This window comes from Magnolia sinica, chromosome 8 (genome assembly GCF_029962835.1).
Source record: "Magnolia sinica isolate HGM2019 chromosome 8, MsV1, whole genome shotgun sequence".
NCBI classification, from domain to species: Eukaryota; Viridiplantae; Streptophyta; class Magnoliopsida; order Magnoliales; family Magnoliaceae; genus Magnolia; species Magnolia sinica.
This window is the reverse complement of record NC_080580.1, coordinates 48,298,333-48,318,777: the sequence shown is the minus strand read 5'-3', so window position 1 is coordinate 48,318,777 and position 20,445 is coordinate 48,298,333. Positions and strand designations below refer to the sequence as shown.

The 20,445-nt window shown below is 42.5% G+C and overlaps 2 protein-coding genes and 1 long non-coding RNA gene across 3 annotated transcripts in view; all 3 read right to left on the bottom strand.

The window, feature by feature from the left end:
• LOC131253296 (uncharacterized) overlaps nt 1–20,445 on the bottom strand; it is a 62,081-nt gene that overhangs the window by 26,270 nt on the left and 15,366 nt on the right. The window lies entirely within an intron of this gene.
• LOC131253295 (uncharacterized) lies at nt 6,951–8,714 on the bottom strand. Its single transcript, XM_058254247.1, has 2 exons — nt 8,531–8,714; nt 6,951–8,453 (listed from the first exon to the last, which is right to left on the bottom strand). Exons 1-2 carry the CDS (start codon nt 8,577–8,579, stop codon nt 7,054–7,056), a joined length of 1,449 nt encoding a protein of 482 aa, XP_058110230.1. The 5' UTR covers nt 8,580–8,714; the 3' UTR covers nt 6,951–7,053.
• Nucleotides 16,110–20,369, bottom strand: LOC131253297 (uncharacterized). Its single transcript, XR_009175076.1, has 2 exons — nt 19,738–20,369; nt 16,110–19,652 (listed from the first exon to the last, which is right to left on the bottom strand). It is a non-coding gene; the product is annotated as an uncharacterized LOC131253297 (long non-coding RNA).

Below are 20,445 nucleotides of genomic sequence, written 5' to 3'. Positions count from 1 at the left end.
CGCCCATCCGAGGTATCTAAGTCATCCGACCTAACCCACTGGTAAACTAGGTCATCCTCCACATCCTCAGCATATGCATGTTGTCCGACCGTCATCAGGTCCAGTGGGTCTTCTTGTACTTTTCTTCTTCCTTTCGAGCGGAGCAACCTCTCTCGTAACTTCATATTGTAGTGACAATACACTATCTTCTGAAGCCTCTCATATCCTATTCTATTACGTTTATTTGTATGTATGAGGGAGAAAGTACTCCAATTCCTTTCACAGGGTGACGAGGACACCATCTGTGCAAGCACACGGATGGCCAGTCGTTGTAAAACCTCATAGTCAGTCCCATACATGGACCACCATTCACCTGCATATCATAAGATTCTTTCATTATCCTAGATTTTCCAAAATAATATAAAAGTTAAGTTTACTACAGTGACTCACATGGCATCATGGCGTTCCTTGACTTCACTGCAGGGTGACACCTAAACATCCCAACTACGTCGCAGAATTTAACAATCTGTTGATGGCGTATAGCAACTAGAATAAGTATTTAATGATTGAGATGAAGATAAGGAGAATGTAAGTGTGGAACATATTTACTTCACTACCAAAGGTGCCTTTCCGCGGACAGTCGGGGAATAAGTGATCGTACACCTCATGCACAGCCCTCTTTAATGAATTATCTTCGAAAAGGTTCCGGCTATAGTGGTATTAAGGATATAGGAAATACGCTGAAAACCAACATATACACATCAGTACAGCCCTCATTTATTATTGCATATGTGAAAAAAAATCCATATAGGTACTTACCAGCCTGATGTAGTGGGTGAGAAAGCATCCTTTCTCAACAATCGTCTATTATTGCATGCACCCACTTATATGCATTGGGAGCTTTAACCATGATGGCCTCTTTCATCAGCTGTATAGACGGATACAACGACCCCATCGACGGATTTGTCTCATTGTCCACCATCCTCAACACAACATAAATAGGCTCTATAATACCCACAACATCACGCACTTTATCCCCAAATGAATTTCTCAGCACCAGCTCCTCAATTCTATAGGTTACTTTCGTCAACCTCTTTTTACATTCTACGTAATCATGAGAGACGAAAAGCTCTCGCAACCCTTGTTTGTGTTTGAGAAGGCTACTTAAGGCGATATAATTTGTGGCGAACCGCGTCGCTCCGGGGCGCACTATATCCCCGCCACACCTCTCGCGCATTGCGGCTAATAACCAGCTATGGTTGTATACAAAGTTTGTGATGAGTCGTGCATCAGTAATTACAGTTTTCACCGACAGCCTATCCTTGATCCCCTCCAGCATGAGATCGATGCAATGGGCTGCGCAGGGGGTCCAATACATATGATACTTGCTCTGAATATCCTTCCCCGCCTTATCAAATGCACTCCCATTATCCGTAACAAACTACATAATATTTCTCCTCCCAACATCTTGCATGACGTTGTGCATTAGTTTGTAAATGTAGTTAGAATCTTTGATCTTACTACTCGCATTTATACCCTTTAGGAACACCGCCCGTCCCCTGGAATAGACCATAAAATTTATAATCGACATCTTTGTCGGTCCGGTCCAACCGTCACACATGATGGCACAGCCGTACATCTCCCATGACTGCCGATACGAATCAACGTATGTCTTCATTTCTGCATGTTCATCATCCAAGTATTTCCCCATGATCTATGCGGGTGTGGGCGGCTGCACACCCTCACCCCCACGCTGCACTTCACTTATCATATTTTTGAAGTGCAGGCTTGCTGCGGCATTTGCGGGGATTTGATCGTATATAAAAAATTTTGCTATAAATTTTCCAACTTTTTTCCTCACATCCCCTCCACTAAGCATCTCCTTTATTTTCTTTTGTGTCCCTCCTACTTCTTTGTACATCCTCGGATCTGAAGGTAGATCCGGCACCCGCATGCTACTACTCCTGCCCATGCCCCATATTCCTCCCCGCCTACTACCCTCCCCTGATCCACCCCTAACACTCTCCCCTGCTCTACTCCCCCCACCACGCTCATGGATAGACCCCTCAAATCTAGGCCTACTTCTGTCCCACCTCCTATTATGATCCCTCTCCCACTGATCCCGTATGAACTCTTGAATTGCGCATGTATTCGGGATCATCATCATTATCGAGATCCACTACATCATCCTCACCTGCATATGGTGGCCGCCCCAACTCCTCCCTAATCTCCCTCTCCCGCGCATGTCGTTCATCTTTTGACTTCACATTTTTTTCAATATGGTTTTCATCTATTCTCGTAGATCCTTTGGGCACTTAGGGCAATCCACAACATTGCGATACCCTCCTGCTAAATGCTCCTTTAGGCAGGTTACCCCACCACTCCTCGATACATGGCCACATAAATCACAAATACTCCCGAATCGATTATCGGGAATGGGCCGACCGTACGTCCACCCTATATCAGGTTGTCTCCCTCCTCTTCCTCCCGACATATTTTACCTGTAAAATAATATTTTATCTATCCATTGAGATTGGATAGAGTCAAAATCAGATAGATCCACCACTCAGATGGGCCACACCACATGGAATAATGGGATTTGATGCCAACAATAAGTTAATAATTAGGGGCCATCTAATTAGTGGTCATCATTTGAACACTAATTAGTGGTCATCATTTGAACAGTTAACGGGTGGATGGCATGGATCATAACAATGAGTAGATTATGACCATTTGCACATTGTTCTTTGATCATGCACGCTGTACTCTTGACAAGGATTCCTGAACTAAAAACCAGATGGGCATGAGGATTCTTGATTGATAATTGTAACGGTCCATGGCTCTTGAACTAAGGGCGTAGATCCCCTCGACTATAAAGTATCTAGACTGCTTTTGTGCTGCCCATTAGATCTGGGCCATCCGTATGGCTATACATGCCATCTAGATTGAGTGTACGCTGCCCGTTAGATCTAGACCATCCATTGTGTGGCTGTATACACCATCTGGATCATGCCTATGTGTTGCCCATCAGATGTGAACTATCCATATAGCTGCACAAGCAATCTGGATTGTACTTTTTTACATTGCCCATTACGTGTGGACCGTTCATATGGCCAAATGCACCATCTAGACTCTACATGTGGTGCCCATTAGATCAAGACCGTCTGTACAACTTTACATACAATATGGAGCATGCATCTGCCTGCACATGGATCACATTTTGAATGGCATTGATACCATGTACCAAACATTCAACATCATGGATGAACAAAATCAGGGACATTTTGAGGTAAAGGTATGATCTCATCTGAACCGTTCGTACAACTCAGAGCTCAGAGCTCGAGGCACGTACGCTGCTCGTCCTTGCACGACACGTATGTACATCAGCTTATCACAGGTTGCGTGTGGGAGGCGGATTAGCTATTGACAGGTTGAGACGTAGCTACTCCCTGCCCCTGCAAAAGTGACGTGACCAAGTAGCTACTCCCTGCCCCTGCAAAAGTGACGTGACCAAGTTCTGTGGGACCCACCATGATATATTTGTTGTACCCGCACCGTTCATTCATTTGAAGATATCAATTTGGGGCAGGAGCCAAAGAATGAGTCAAATCCAAGGCTCAAATGGACCCCACCATAGAACACAGTGGAGAGAGTGACATCCACCATTAAAATCTTCTAAAGCCCAGAAAACAGTGGATCTGACTCATTCTTTGTCTCATGCCTTAAAATGATATATTTAAATGTATGGACGGTGTAGATACAACACATACATCTTGGTGGGCCCCACAGAACTTGGTGCGTCACTTCAGTAGTCTAGCTACGCAACCCATCAGTGCGCGGGGAGACGGATTGGCTACTCCCCCTGACACCGGCCTCATGGCTGGTGGTCGGTGCTTTGTGGGCCCCACCATAATGTATTTGTTTCATCCATTCCGTTCATCCATTTCTATGGATCATTTTAGGGATTGATACAATAAATTATAGGGATGTAAATCGAAGGTGGACCACACAAAAGGAAAACAATAATGATTGGATACCCACCATTAAAATCCTCCTAAGGCCCACTGTACTGTTTATTTGACATTCAATCTGTTGATTGGGTCCTAAAGACCCAGATGAAGGGAAAAAATAAATATCAGGTTGTTCCAAAGCTTTTATGGCTCCCACAACGTTTTTAATGGTTAACGTTCATTCAACATTGTTTCCTGTAATGTGGTCCACTTGAGTTGTAGATATGGTTTAATTTAGAGCTCAACGCCTAAAATGATCAGTAAAAACGGATGGACGGTGTGGATAAACCACATGTAATCACGGTGGGGCCAACAGAGTTTACTCAGTTAGATAAGAGCGTACTGAGTATGCAATCCAGCGTGAATGCCCGTCAATGACGGGGGCACGATACGTCACCAAGTTACGTGGGTCCCACCATGATGTATTTTTTATATCTACACCGTCTATACATTTGAAAAGATCATTTTATAGCATGAGCTAAAAAATGGCTCAGATCCAGAGCTCGAGTGGATCCCACCATAGAAATCAATGGAGAAATGTTTCAACGGTGGAAAGCATTTACCCCATCGGCGGGGAAGCGGATTGCGTACTGAGTAACTCAGTATGTTAAGCGTACTGAGTAAACTCTGTGGGATCCACTGTGATTTATCTATTTGATCCACACCGTTCATCCATTTTAAAAGTTAATTTCAGTTCATATACCCAAAAAAAATAAAATTATATCTAAATATCAAATAGACCACACCACAGGAAATAGTGTGAAATGAGTGTCTACCATTGAAAATTTCTAGGGGCCACCGAAGTTTTGGATCAAGCTGATATTTTTTATTTAACTTCATCCAAGTCTTTTTTATCTTAATGAACATGGTGGATGAGAAATAAATATCACTTTGGGCACTAGAAAGATTTCAACGGTTGAAATCACTATTCCCACTGTTTCCAGTGGTATGGTTCACTTGGGCTTTGTATATGCTTCAATTTTAGGCTCAACGTATAAAATTATGTCAAAAAACGTATGGACGGATTGGATAAACCGCACACATTCAAGGTGGACCACAACTGAGTTTACTCAATACGATAAAAGCGTACTGAGTAACTAGTCGCAATCCTATTTCCATTCGCCGAAGCGGATTGCGCACTGTGAACGGAGTAAACTCTATGGGGCCCACTGTCATTCATGCATTTTATCAAATTCGTCCATCCATTTTATCATATAATTTCATGGCTTTTGAAAGAAAAATTAATCATATCCAAAGCTCAAGTGGACCACACCACCTGAAACAGTTTGAATTGAAGTCTACCGTTGAAAAGTTCTTGGGGGCCCACAGAAGTTTTAGATCAAGATGATATTTGTTTTTTCCATTCATACATGTCTTTGTGATATTATGAACAGTTTGGATGACAAATAAACATCATTGGGGGCCTTATAAATATTTCAACGGTGGAAATCAATACTTCCACTGTTTCCTTTGGTATGGTCTACTTGAGATTTTGATATACTTTATTTTTGGGCTCCACCCATAAAATGATCTAGAAAAACGGATGGACGGCATGGATGAACTAGATTCTAAACAATGGGCCCTACAGAGTTTACTCAATACGATAAGAGCGTACGTAACTCAGTACGCAACCCGATTTCCCCATCCACCCCTCTTTTCATCTTCCCTCTTCATTTTCACCTCCATGGCTCCATCCACGCAGTCCGATCCAGTTCATCCCCTCAAATCTCGGCCCGGAAGGAACAGTGAGTCAAACCGGCCTGATTCCTCGCCGGAATCTCCGAGAAAGAGGGAAGATGAAGAAAATGGGAAGAAAATGGCACTTACCTGTCGAATGGCTCACCTCCGATCACCGCTACAGCAGGTACCCTTCGATTTCTTTCTCTTTTTTTTCTAATTCAATTTTATTTTTTTTGATTCTCCATTGCACGAATCCGATTTTTATGGTGTGTGTGGGTGGTTAGCTACAGTGGGACTCGTGAGTCCCCTGCAATCCACCCATGACTGTCCGTGCGTTGATGTCCGACAATAATGGAGAGGAAATGGCGCGATATCGTCGATATCGCCAATAATATCGGCCGATATTTGGATTTGGGATTTTTTGGTATCTTCCGGAGGTTATCGCAAGTATATCGTCTCGCAGTGGTGCGATACCGATAATATCGGCCGATAGTATCAATATTTGAAACACTGCTTGAAACCCTACGCAAACATACAACTTCAAAGAATAGGTTCACCACATGCATAGCATCAAGTGTTTTTCAACATGGGAAAAAGCGTGCCATATTCGAGAACATGTCAACTACCACAAAAACAGAAGAATGCATGCTCTTTGAGCGTGCGAAAGAACCAACACAAAGTCCATACCAAAGTCTTCCCATTTGGAACGGGCGCTATTTTAGTTACATCTCTTTGTAACCTAGGCCAAAAGTAACTCTTTCACCATTGAGAGATGGTCTTGTAGCGTCCAAAGTGACCAACTAAGCCTCCTCAATGAAGTTCCAACACCGAGTTCTCCCTGAGAGTGAATTTAAATTCAAATTGAGATTTGCTCCTTAACTGAGGAAATCTAAACGCCCTTGTTGTGTCCAAAGTGACCAGCTAACCCTCCTCCATGAAGTTCCAATCAGTGTTCGAAATATCGGTATCGCACAATGTATCGCACCCTTGAGATACAGATACGTATCGGTTATCGCACGGGATATATCGTTTGTATCGCATAGTTTATCGCACTTTTTGGGAAACATGGGGAAACATTGGGAAAATGGTTGAATTTTTTAATGAAACTTTGGGGATTGTTAAAAAGGCCCTTAATACACACTTTTAAATCATAACATCTCAAAAAAAAGATTCACATAATAAATTTCCTTTGTATAGGGTCCTAAGTTATGCGGTGTTTAACTGAACTAATGCAACTATATTTAAATTGAATGAATGATATTTATAAATATATCATAGTCATGTATGAAAACACAACCAATTCATTGAAAAGCAAAATAAGAACTGAAGAAGTAAAATTTGATAAATATACATATCAATGATGGGGACTAGTTGTGGTCTAGACCTACATAGAGTTGCGTGGTGGCTCGTAATCATCATCTCCATCTCGACGGGGCTGGGCATAGTACTGCTGCTCCACAATTTGACAATATTGTGCCCAAGTCATAGTAGAGTGGTACCAGTTAAGATACTCCCTTACATAACGCTGGTACTCATCCTCTCCAAACTGAATCAATACGCCCATTCGTGGGTACTGTGTAATCGTCACAGTCTGTAACTGATATGGATCTGGGAAGGGCACATATGAAGCTCCTTGGTATCCATATTGTTGGCCATATCCATACTGCTGCTCATATCCTTGCCCATATGCAGAAGTGAACTCCTGACCAGGGTTGAAAAATGATGTGCCGTAACTGCTGGAGTCACTCGTCGCATATCCACTAGGTCCATATCCATGCCCATACTGTGGCACAGAACTCGAGCTACTCTCCAGTGTTTGTGATCCAGATTCATGTTGTGGCCTGTAACTCGAGCTCCCCTCCCTCGTCCGTGATCCAAATCTAGAGCCACCTCGCTTGCCACGAACGCTAGTGTCCCTCATGCATTTTGCTAGCAGTTCCTCTTCAAAATCTGAAAGTTTATGAGTCTTCTTTTTCTGCAGTAGCTTTTGACGCGTGTATGTTTTATTGTAAACAAGACGAGGTCGTGGTTCTCCTGGACGAGAACCATGGTCAGGGTCCTGTGTGGAATGATCAAAATTCTCCTCTCTGGTAAAAGGGCTAAGAGGCCTCTTATCCTGACTCCCACCCGTGTCGCCACCATCTCCGTTGCCACCACCATCATAATCATCCTTACTGTCATCAGAGTCATCGTCACCCTTATCGCCGCCATCATCATCACCGGACTCATTTCCTGCATCACTCTCTGACTCAGTCTCGGTGTCAGATAATGTTTCCCCGCCACGTGTCCCGCGTGATAGTGACTGCCGCGGGCTGCCCTCCGGACTCCTCGTTAATGGGTCGAATGCTTCATCAGGAGACCTCTGCTGCTCCACATGTTTGTCAACATTAATCCCTTGTGTCTCTGCTTCTGCCGCAATATGTGGCTCTGGTCGCCCATCCGAGGTATCTAAGTCATCCGATCTAACCCACTGGTAAACTAGGTCATCCTCCGCATCCTCAGCATATGCATGCTGTCCGACTGTCATCAGGTCCAGTGGGTCTTCCTGTGCTTTTCTTCTTCTTTCCGAGCGGAGCAACCTCTCTCGTAACTTCATATTGTAGTGACAATACACTAGCTTCTGAAGCCTCTCATACCCTATTCTATTACGTTTATTTGTATGTATGAGAGAGAATGTACTCCAATTCCTTTCACAGGGTGACGAGGACACCGTCTGTGCAAGCACACGGACAACCAGTCGTTGTAAAACCTCACAGTCAGTCCCATACATGGACCACCATTCGCCTGCATATCATAAGATTCTTTCATTATCCTAGATTTTTCAAAATAATATAAAAGTTAAGTTTACTACAGTGACTCACATGGCATCATGGTGTTCCTTGACTTCACTGCAGGGTGACACCCAAACATCCCAACTGCGTCGCGGAATTTAACAATCTGTTGATGGTGTATAGCAACTAGAATAAGTGTTTAATGATTGAGATGAAGATAAGGATAATGTAAGTGCGGAACATATTTACCTCACTACCAAAGGTGCCTTTCCCTGGACAGTCGGGGAATAAGTGATCGTACACTTCATGCACAGCCCTTTTTAATGAATTATCATCGAAGAGGTTCCGGCTGTAGTGGTATTTGGGATTTAGGAAATATGCTGAAAACCAATATATACACATCAATACAACTCTCATTTATTATTGCATATGGGAAAAAAAATCCATATAGGTACTTACCGGCCTGATGTAGTGGGTGAGAAAGCGTTCTTTCCCAACGATCGTCTATTATTGCATGCACCCACTTATATGCATTGGGAGCTTTAACCATGATAGCCTCTTTCATCAGCTGTATAGACGGATACAACGACCCCATCGACGGATTTGTCTCATTATCCACCATCCTCAACACCACATAAATAGGCTCTATAATACCCACAACACCACGCACTTTATCCCAAAATGAATTTCCCAGCACCAACTCTTCAATTCTATAGGTTACTTTTGTCAACCTCTTTTTCCATTCTACATAATCATGAGAGGCGAAAAGCTCTCGTAACCCCTGTTTGTGTTTGAGAAGGCTACTTAAGGCAATATAATTTGTGGCGAACCGCGTCGCTCCGGGGCGCACTATATCCCCACCACATCTCTCGCGCATTGCGGCTAATAACCAGCTGTGGTTGTATACAAAGTTTGTGATAAGCCGTGCATCAGTAATTACAGTCTTCACCGATGGCCTATCCCCGATCGCCTCCAGCATGAGATCGATGCAATGGGCTGCGCAGGGGGTCCAATACATATGATACTTGCTCTGAATATCCTTCCCCGCCTTAACAAATGCACTTCCATTATCCGTAACAAACTGCACAATATTTCTCCTCCCAACATCTTGCATGACGTTGTGCATTAGTTTGTAAATGTAGTTAAAATCCTTGATCTTACTACTCGCATCTATACTCTTTAGGAACACCGCCCGTCCCCTGGAATAGACCATAAAATTTATAATCGACATCTTCGTCGGTCCGGTCCAACCGTCACACATGACGGTGCAGCCATACATCTCCCATGACTGCCGATACGAATCAACGTATGTTTTCATTTCTGCATGTTCATCATCCAAGTATTTTCCCATGATCTGGGCGGGTGTGGGAGGCTGCACACCCTCACCCCCACGCTGCACTTCACTTATCATATTTTTAAAGTGCGGGCTTGCTGCGGCATTTGCGGGGATTTGATCATATATAAAAAATTTTGCTATAAATTTTCCAACTTTTTTCCTCACATCCCCTCCACTAAACATCTCTTTTATTTTCTTTTGTGTCCCTCCTGCCTCTTTGTACATCCTCGGATCTGAAGGTAGATCCGGTACCCGCATGCTGCTACTCCTGCCCATGCCCCATATTCCTCCCCGCCTACTACCCTCCCCTGATCCACCCTTAACACTCTCCCTTGCTCCACTCCCCCCTGCTCCACTCCCCCCACCACGCTCATGGATAGACCCCTCAAATCTAGGCCTACTTGTGTCCCATCTCCTATCCTGATCCCTCTCCCACTGATCCCGTATGGACTCTTGAATTGCACGTCTGTATTCGGGATCATCATCATTATCGAGATCCACTACATCATCCTCACCTGCATATGGTGGCCGCCCCAATTCCTCCCTAATCTCCCTCTCCCGTGCATGTCGTTCATCTTTTGTCTTCACATTTTTTTTCAATATGGTCCTCATCTGTTCTCGCACATCCTGTGGGCACTTCGGGCAATCCACAACATTGCGATACCCTCCCGCTAAATGCTCCTTTAAGCGGGTTACCCCACCACTCCTCGATACATGACCACACAAATTACATATACTCCCGAATCGATTATCGGGAATGGGCCGACCGTACGTCCACCCTATATCAGGTTGCCTACCTCCTCTTCCTCCCGACATATTTTATCTGTAAAATAATATTATATTAGTACTTGTTAGGGCCCACCTTGGGGCATGTGCTGTATATCCATGACACTCATCCATTTTGTTAGATTATTTTAAGGAATAGTCCATAGAGCACCATCCACATGTACATGGCATTGGACGCTTAGATTTGCCCGATTGGTGTGATTTTTACATGGTTCTCCATGACATGTATTGTGCATCTAATGGATGGTACAGATCAATAGATTGGACTATTCAAGTATCATGGTGCAACTAGAAGTACTTGGTGCGTCACTTGAGCAATCTGGCTACACGACCCGTCAGTGCGCGAGGAGACGGATTGGCTATGAAATCAGAGCATGATATAGACACCGGTTCCATGATTCTCTCTTTTCTTGTGAACCTTTTCAAACGTAAATATTAAAAAAATACGAACTATCACATACAGCAGCATAATTAGAAGTTCAGGTACTGCTACTCTTTTCCTGCCAACATATCACGTGTGTAGAATCTGGTGTAGATGAAAGAACGTAGAGACATTTCTTCACAGTACACGTAACAGGATAATAAATCAATCTGATCCGTCCATCTAGTTACCCCTACTTAGGATCATAAATGGTTGAAAACCCACATGGAATGGGCGGTTCTATCCATCTCACAGTAGATCAAGAACCGATGGTAGAAAACAACAATGTTAACGGTCACATATTCATTGGGGAAATTTTGAAAAGAGAAGTAGTGGATGGGTCCACTTCGTGTGTTTGTGAAATATCAACCATCCATTATACGGCCTAATATATTGGTGGGCCCTAACGATGACTCACACTGCCACGTGTCCTGTGGAGGATGGTGTCATCTCCCGACTTTAATTTTCTTTCAACCGTTATTCCCGACTTTAATTTTCTGATGAGGTAATCCTAACCATCCGTTTAATAGATATCAAATGGATGCTTAAAAGTAAACTGCAAACGGTCCAAATTCGAAGGGCAAAATCAGAGATTGCTGTACAGATATGCCACGTGTACGTTTGAAAAGTCACCACCGTTTTTTAAATGGTGCAGAACTAACATAATAATCTGCACCATTATTTTACAGAGAACTCACATTTGCATCCCGATTTTTTTTTCTCATGCAAACACCCATTTTTTTTTTCCTACTTTTTGCTGAAATCCAAACCGGTCATATTTAAAAACACAAGGATCGATTTAAGTTGGACTGGTGAAACCAATCTCCATTGGCTACTCCCCCTGACGAGAAAGATCCAAAACTTAAGTGGCCACACGATAGGAAAAGGCGAGGATTGAAGTTTCACCGTTGAAACACTCGTGGCGCCACAGAAGTTTTCTATCGAGCTAATAGTTTCATGTTCTCAATTCATCACAGTAGGAGTGACCTTATGAACGGTTTAGATGGCATGTAAACATCAGGGTGGACCCAGGGAGGTTTCAACGGAAGGCATTTCGTTGCTCACTTTTTTCATGCGGAGCGGTCCACTCGAGTCTTGTATCTGCCTCATTTTTGGGCTCACCTCCTATCATGAGGTGGCAAAACGGATGAACGGGGTGGATTGCTCACAAAGATCACGGAGGACCCACTTAGCTCCTGAGGGCAGGAACTTCCCCTTTCGGAGGCAATCCGCGTCCGTAGAGCCTCATGTTCTCTTTGCCCTTTACGGAATGATCCTATGCATCCGAACCTACGGGAATTCCAATAGGTTGCAGCTGTGTTGGGACATGAGAAGGCGTAACAGATCCACTTGAGGTTCGGATCTGCTTCATTTTTTAACCCATGCCTGTAAAATGATCTCACAAAATGGATGGACAGGATGGATATAACGCGCATGCATCATGGTGGGCCCACATAACTTGATTACATCAACACATCACCGGCCTCATGGCTGGTGGACGGTGCTTTGTGGGCCCCACCATAATGTATTTGTTTCATCCATTCCGTTCATCCATTTCTATGGATCATTTTAGGGATTGATACAATAAATCATAAGATGTAAATTGAAGGAGGACCACACAAAAGGAAAACAATAATGATTGGATATCCACCATTAAAATCCTCCTAAGGCCCACTGTACTGTTTATTTGACATCCAATCTGTTGATTGGGTCCTAAAGACCCAGATGAAGGGAAAAAATAAATATCAGGTTGTTCCAAAGCTTTTATGGCTCCCACAATGTTTTTAATGGTCAACGTTCATTCAACACTGTTTCCTGTAATGTGGCCCACTTGAGTCGTGGATATGGTTTAATTTAGGGCTCAACGCCTAAAATGATCAGTAAAAACGGATGGACGGCGTGGATAAAACACGTGTAATCACGGTGGGCCCAACAGAGTTTACTCAGTAAGATAATAGCGTACTGAGTACGCAATCCAGGAATGCCGCCCGTCAGTGACGGGGGCATGATAGCCAAGTTACGTGGGTCCCACCATGATGTATTTTTTAGATCTGCACCGTCTATACATTTGAAGAGATCATTTTATAGCATGAGCTAAAAAATGGCTCAGATCCAGAGCTCGAGTGGACCCCACCATAGAAATCAGTGGAGAAATATTTCAACGGTGGAAAGCATTTACCCCATCTGACGGGGAAGCGGATTGCGTACTGAGTAACTCAGTATGCTAAGTGTACGGAGTAAACTCTGTGGGATCCACTGTGATTTATCTATTTGATCCACACCGTTCATCCATTTTAAAAGTTAATTTCAGTTCATATACCAAAAAAAAATAAAAAAAAAATCTAAATATCAATAGACCACACCAAAGGAAAGAGTGTGAAATGAGTGTCTACCATTGAAAATTTCTAGGGGCCACCGAAGTTTTGGATCAAGCTGATATTTTTTATTTCACTTCATCCAAGTCTTTTTTATCTTATGAACATGGTGGATGAGAAATAAATATCACTTTGGGCACTAGAAATATTTCAACGGTCGAAATCACTATTCCCACTGTTTCCAGTGGTATGGTTCACATAAGCTTTGTATATGCCTCAATTTTAGGCTCAACGGATAAAATTAAGTGAAAAAACGTATGGACGGATTGGATAAACTGCACACATTCAAGGTGGACCACAACTGAGTTTACTCAGTACAATAAACGCGTACTGAGTAACGAGTATGCAATCCGATTTCCATCCGCTGAAGCGGATTGGGCACTGTGTACGGAGTAAACTCTGTGGGGTCCACTGTCATTTATACATTTTATCAAATCCGTCCATCCATTTTATCATATAATTTCATGTCTTTTGAAAGAAAAATTAATCATATCCAAAGCTCAAGTGGACCACACCACCTGAAACAGTTTGAATTGGAGTCTACCATTGAAAAGTTCTTGGGGGCCCACAGAAGTTTTAGATCAAGATGATATTTTTTTTTTCCATTCATCCATGTCTTTGTGATATTATGAACGGTTTGGATGACAAATAAACATCATTGGGGGCCTTATAAATATTTCAACGGTGGAAATCAATACTTCCACTGTTTCCTTTGGTATGGTCTACTTGAGAGTTTGATATACTTTATTTTTGGGCCCCACCCATAAAATGATCTGGAAAAACGGATGGACGGCATGGATGAACTAAATGCTTAACAGCGGGGCCTACAGAGTTTAGTCAGTACGATAAGAGCGTACGTTACTCAGTACGCAACCCGATTTCCCCCTCCGCCCTCTTTTCATCTTCCCTCTTCATTTTCACCTCCATGCCGCCATCAACACAGTCCGATTCGTCCCCTCAAATCTCGGCCCGGAACGGTGAGTCGATCCGGCCTGATTCCTCGCCGGAATCTCCGAGAAAAAGGGAAGATGAAGAAAATGGGAAGAAAAGGCACTTACCTGTCGAATGGCTCACCTCCGATCACCGCTACAACAGGTACCCTTCGATTTCTTTCTCTCTTTTTTTCTGATTCAATTTTTTTTTTTGATTTTCCATTGCTCGGATCCGACTTTTATGGTGTGTGTGGGTGGTTAGCTACAGTGGGACTCGTGAGTCCCCTGCAATCTACCCGTGACTGTCCGTGCGTTGATGTCCGACAATAATGGAGAGGAAATGGCGCGATATTGTCGATATATCGTGCGATATCGCCGATAATATCGGCCGATATCTGGATTTGGGATTTTTTGGTATCTTCCGGAGGTTATCGCGAGTATATCGTCTCGCAGTGGTGCGATACCGATAATATCGGCCGATAGTATCGATATTTCGAACACTGGTTCCAATATCGGGTTCACCCTGAGAGGGCAACTTGGGAGGCCAATTCATTGAGAGAGAATTCGAAATATGGAAATGGAAAACCACTGTGGAATACTCAGGAAATGGAAAACTATAGAAAATTGTGAAATCCAACAGTTATTTGTTTTTTGGTTATGAGCAAGGTATTCATAATGGTAACAATATTCATAACGATTTTATTATTTTCGTAAGGAAAAGCTCATCATCATTATCTTAAGCCTTATCCCAATTAATAGGGGTCACTATATGAATCTTGTTCCACTCTATAAAGGGTGATACCTTCAATTAGCCCATAGGTAAGTCTTCTCTTACTACCTCCATACAAGTCCTTATGGGCCTTCTCCTTTGCCTGTTAGAGCCTTCAACTCGTACCAACTCACTCTTAACCAGCGCAGTTCTTGGTCTCCATTGCACATGACATGACCAAACCATCTTAAGTCGACATTACCTCAACTTATTACCTATTGGTGTTACTCCTAAGTTCCCTTAAATGAATTCATTTCTATTTCCATCCTTCCTTGACTTACCGCTCATCCATCTCAACATCCTCATTCCAACTACAGTCATCCTATATACATGTTGTTCCTTAACTGTCCAATTTTCTGTCCAATAAAGCACGGTGGGTTTTATAGTTATCTTATAAAATTTCCCCTTCTGTTTGAGTAGGACACTACGATCACATAAAACTCCAGAGGCACATCTCCATTTTTTCTACCTAGCTTGATTTTATGGGCAACAACTTCTCAATCTCTCCACTCTCATGAATTATTAACCAGTATATCAAAAGCAGTCATTTTCGAACAACTTCTTGGTCAGCAACCTTACCTAACTCCTGAGGAAAAGCAAGGAAAAGGAAATCAATTCCCCCCTTTTTTTTGGTTTCTAAAACCAAGGAAACTGTCATCTTTTTCTTTTCTTTCCTTTTTGTGTGTGTGTGTGTGTGGGGGGGGGGGGGGGGGATGTCGTTTTACTTGTTTCTTGAGGAAAAGCAAGGAAAAGGAAATTGATTTCCCTCTTTTTTGGTTTATAAAACAGAGGAAACTGTCACATCAGGGGAATTCGTATTCTTTTCCCACGGTTCTATCTCAAAAAAAAAAAAAGAGGATAAATATCCATCTTACAGAAAATATTCTCCCTCCTGTCTGTGTATAGATAAATATCCATATTACGGAAAATATTCTCCCTACTGTTTTAGTGCACAATTAGCCCATATATTGCTGAAATAATCATCCTCATCTCACATACTAAAAATGAATTCAAAACCCACTTCTTTGGCTCTCATGGTTTTAAAAAAAAAAAAAGATACCCTTCTGCTCAAGGTATCTACCACCTGGTTGTGTGCTAGATTTGTGTTGTGACATGTACTCCTAATGAAATGATGCCCACTCTGCACGCTTCCCATTGAAAATAGGATAAATTCCCACCAAATAAGATAATGCTGCCAATACCACAATGCTTGCACAACCACATAGACTTACCAAGTCATGTCAAATATTTCTACCAGGTCTCGTTCAACTTCTCACTAAAAAATGCTATAGGTCTTCCTTCTTGACTAAGAACTACTCCAATCCCCCACATGAGAAGCATCACAATCGACTTTGAATATCTTTTCAAAATCTAGCAGGAACAAAACAGGTGCTTTGAACATCTTCTTCTTAACGGTTTGAAACCATCTTCTGCTTCTCCTAAATAAAAGTTGTCCCCTCTTTAAACATTTGGTTATGGGGGCCATGATTGTGCAAAGGTTTCGCATAAATCAGCTGAAAATATTCAATCAATTGAAACTTCGCAAACTAATAACAGTCTTAGGTGTAGGCCACTCAAGTACTGCTCTCATCTACCCAAAGTTTGTCTCCACTAACCACATAGCCTCTGAAAATGAGGCTATTGGTCATAAAGTGGTACTTTTTAAGATTCACGTACAACTTCTACAATACTGTTAGCACTTCTCACAGTTGTTGCACATGCACCTCCTTGATAAAGTGATAACTAGGATATCGTTGAAATATATGAAAACAAATTTCCCAATGAAGGGTCATAGCACCTGATTCATCAATCACATGAAGGTACTGTGACTATTACATAACCCGAAGGGCATTACCAACCACGGATACAAGCCTTCTCTTGCTTTAAAAGCTGCCTTCCATTCATTGCCCGGTCTCATGCATATTTGGCGGTACCCCATACCCCCCACCCAAGTCAATCTTCAAAAAAAAAAAAAATTTGACCTGGCTTAATATATTGAATATGTAATCTAGGCAAGTAATGGCAAATCATTCACTTTCCATTGTAGTTCCTCAGTCTTTCGGACTCTTCTGATAGCAGCTAAATTGAAAAGCTAGAACCAGAAATTAGGGATGTCCCTCATGGGACACAATCCATCCAACTCAAATTCCACTAATGGTTCTAAACCTTGACAACATTAGATACAACATTTTTTCCCAATGAGGGCATACACAATACCACTATCCTTCAATTCCTCCTTGAATTGTGGTTAGGAAAATCCAATCTTCTCTAGAAGACTGGTGACTAGTTTCCTTGCTATAGAGGCTAAGGTTGTCCTCACATTGTCCTTAAAGAATCTGAACGTATTTTGCTTGCCCTTATGCATAATGTCCAAGTCATATTGCCAAGGATAAATAAAGAAATATGGCATGTGTCAATATTGACCACATCGCAAAGCACTTCATCCTTGTACCCTTTCCCAATTGAGAAGGAGACAAGGCATCATTCAGTTACCTTGACTTTGCCACCCTTGAGCCATGTAATTTGGTATGGTGTAGGATTCTTGTCTTCAGTTTGAGCTTGTCCACCACATATTACAAAACAATATCTGATGCAGGACAATGAGCCACTTGCTTTAAAAGCTCGAACTGATAGAGAGTGGGGAATCAATCCCTTTATCTCATAGCCCAGTCCCCACATCCCATGGGTTAGGACGTCGGCCGAACACTCCTCATGGGCCTCACTTCACATGGGCCCACTTCACACAAGCCACCAGCCTCACATGGGCCGTCCACCCCAAGTGTGTCCCCACATCCCTCGGGCTAGCCCATTCGAGCACGGTGTGAAAATGCTCCTGCATTAATCACCCCTGGTGAGGAGTCTCAAACACGAGACCTCCCGCTCTAATACCACTTTGATGCAGGACAATTAACCACTTGTTCTAAAAGCTCGAACTGATAGAGAGTGGCAAATCAATCCCTTTATCTCATAACCCATGCCCAACATCCCATGGGTTAGGACGTCGGCCGAATCCTCCTTGTGGACCCCACTTCACATGGGCCCACCTCACACGGACTGCCCACCTCGAGTGTCCCCGCATCCCATAGGCTACCCCACTCGAGCTCGGTGTGAAAATGCCACTGCATTAATATCCTTACAACTTCAATCATTAATGATCATATCACATATTTTTTCCGCCCATAGTGTAAAGTTTCAGAAAATTGTGTCGTTGACCATTTCTCTCCATGACATGTGGTGTATACATGAGACGTCAAACCACTAAGAGTTCATCCTCATCATCATAGATGGAGAGTTTCTTGTTCCCTCCTTGCATTGTTTCTCTCCTAGATCTTCATCAATGATGTCGACTTCTAGAACATCGAAGTAGGGATTGTCTTTGTGGGTTGTCATGTTGGTGAATTTTCTCCATTCCCATTCCACAGATCTATGGCTCAGGTTACTCATATTTTGCATGCTTCCATTAAGTGTAGCATTGTTAATGCCAAGCAAAATGAAAATTTTGAATAGGCTAGATCTGATAAGCCCAGCCTGAACAATTCAAAATCTAGGCCAAAACCAATCCCTGGCCTGGCCCATTAACAACCCTAATCACGTAGATTTGACGATCATGACCAATTCAACTACTCACCACTACTCGAACCAACGATTACCTGACCTGTTTGGGTGGTCTTTCGACCCTTATTTTGGAACATGGGGCCCCGACTTATACACTCACCTCAATTAACAAACCTTGAGGTTCCGTTGCCCAAATTCACCATCCTCGCAGTTAAACTAAGTTTTGATATTTTTCACCAACCTCACCACATCCACACCCACCCACATTTGTGTAGAACATATGGTTTTGGATCAGTATCCTCAACCCATCCACTAATCTAGTGACCATCTGAAGACTCGATCTCTACAATATTGCAAGGAGATAACCAATTTTTAAAAAAATAATAAAATAAAATAAAATTACTTACTCTTTGACGATTCACCTACTGGATTTAATCAATATTCTTTGGAAGAAATTCTTGTTGGAGTTTCTTCATCATATACTCGATTATGATCTTTTGTTTTCCTTATCGCACCCATTGCATCTAAAGTTGTTCCCACCATGCCAATGTGAATCCCTAGAACTTTATCACAACCAATTTCACCTTCCAATCATCCAGAATTTCATATAATCAAAGAATCTCTCCACTCCAACAAATCAAGGAATTCCTCGATGCCATCTTGGCCATTAAATTCAGTAAATTACTTTGACTCGGAATTCTCCACCACGTCCCATCCCGCAACCACCATTGCTACCTTGTGGATGACCAAGAAGTTGGGGCTCTTCAAATCAACTAAAGGCCTGGCCCTAGGATCCCAAAAGGGACCACTCTAATACCACTTAACATAGGAGAGAAATCATGAAAAGAGACGAGATTGGTACAAGCCACACTTAATGATGTACCAATTTGTAACAAAGCAAAGAGTCCACTAATTTCAAGCAATAGTCCATATTAAAGAGAGAAAGGGACGGAGAAAGAAAGAAAAGAGGCTTCTCTTAATCGTGTGCAACAGCCCTTATACATGTGACATACTAACCCTAAACTTAAATCCTTATACCTGCCAAAGAAAAGAGGCTTCTCTTAATCGTGTGCAACAGCCCTTATACATGTGACATACTAACCGTAAACTTAAATCCTTATACCTGCCATTGATTAGGACTAATCTTAGCCCCTAAAATGACTCAAGGAAACCCCAAAACTTGTTTTATATCCTAGACAAACATACCATTTAATCTCACCCATTATAATTCATTTCTATGACTTTTAGCAACAGCTAAATAAAATAATTCGTAACCATAACCAAACTCATGTCGGCCCACAAAGAAACAACCAATAAAGGGGGGGTGAGCGGTGTTGATTTGAAGACCTCTAAATTGTTCACGAAATGGGCAGAGCAGTCTTGTGTTGAAAGATGAATGATGTTAGCCCTTGTAGCTCCTCGCAAGGCTCCTATTCTAGAGCTTCTTTGCCTTCTCCTGTTAGAGGTAGTCTCTCATGATGATTTTAGCCTAAATAGAAGAAAATGAGGGTCAGAGGCTGGTCAGGATGTATAAGGTCTTTGCCAGGAAATGAGGTCAAATTTTGGAGTGAAATCATAACTCCATTGAAGAAGATGAGACAATGGGAGCTACTCGTCAAGATTGGAAAATGGTTCACGGTAGCCAACAGTAAACGCTCTCGCATCCAGCCTCTCCACTTCAACCACATCTCAACCTGCCCAACATGTAGTCCAAGAAATCCCAATCAACATGATCAAAATGCCCTTTTTTTATAGATCAAATGCCCTTTTTTTATAGATCAAAATGCCTTCTCAAGATCCAACTTGCACACAATGCCTTTCTTGCCTTCCT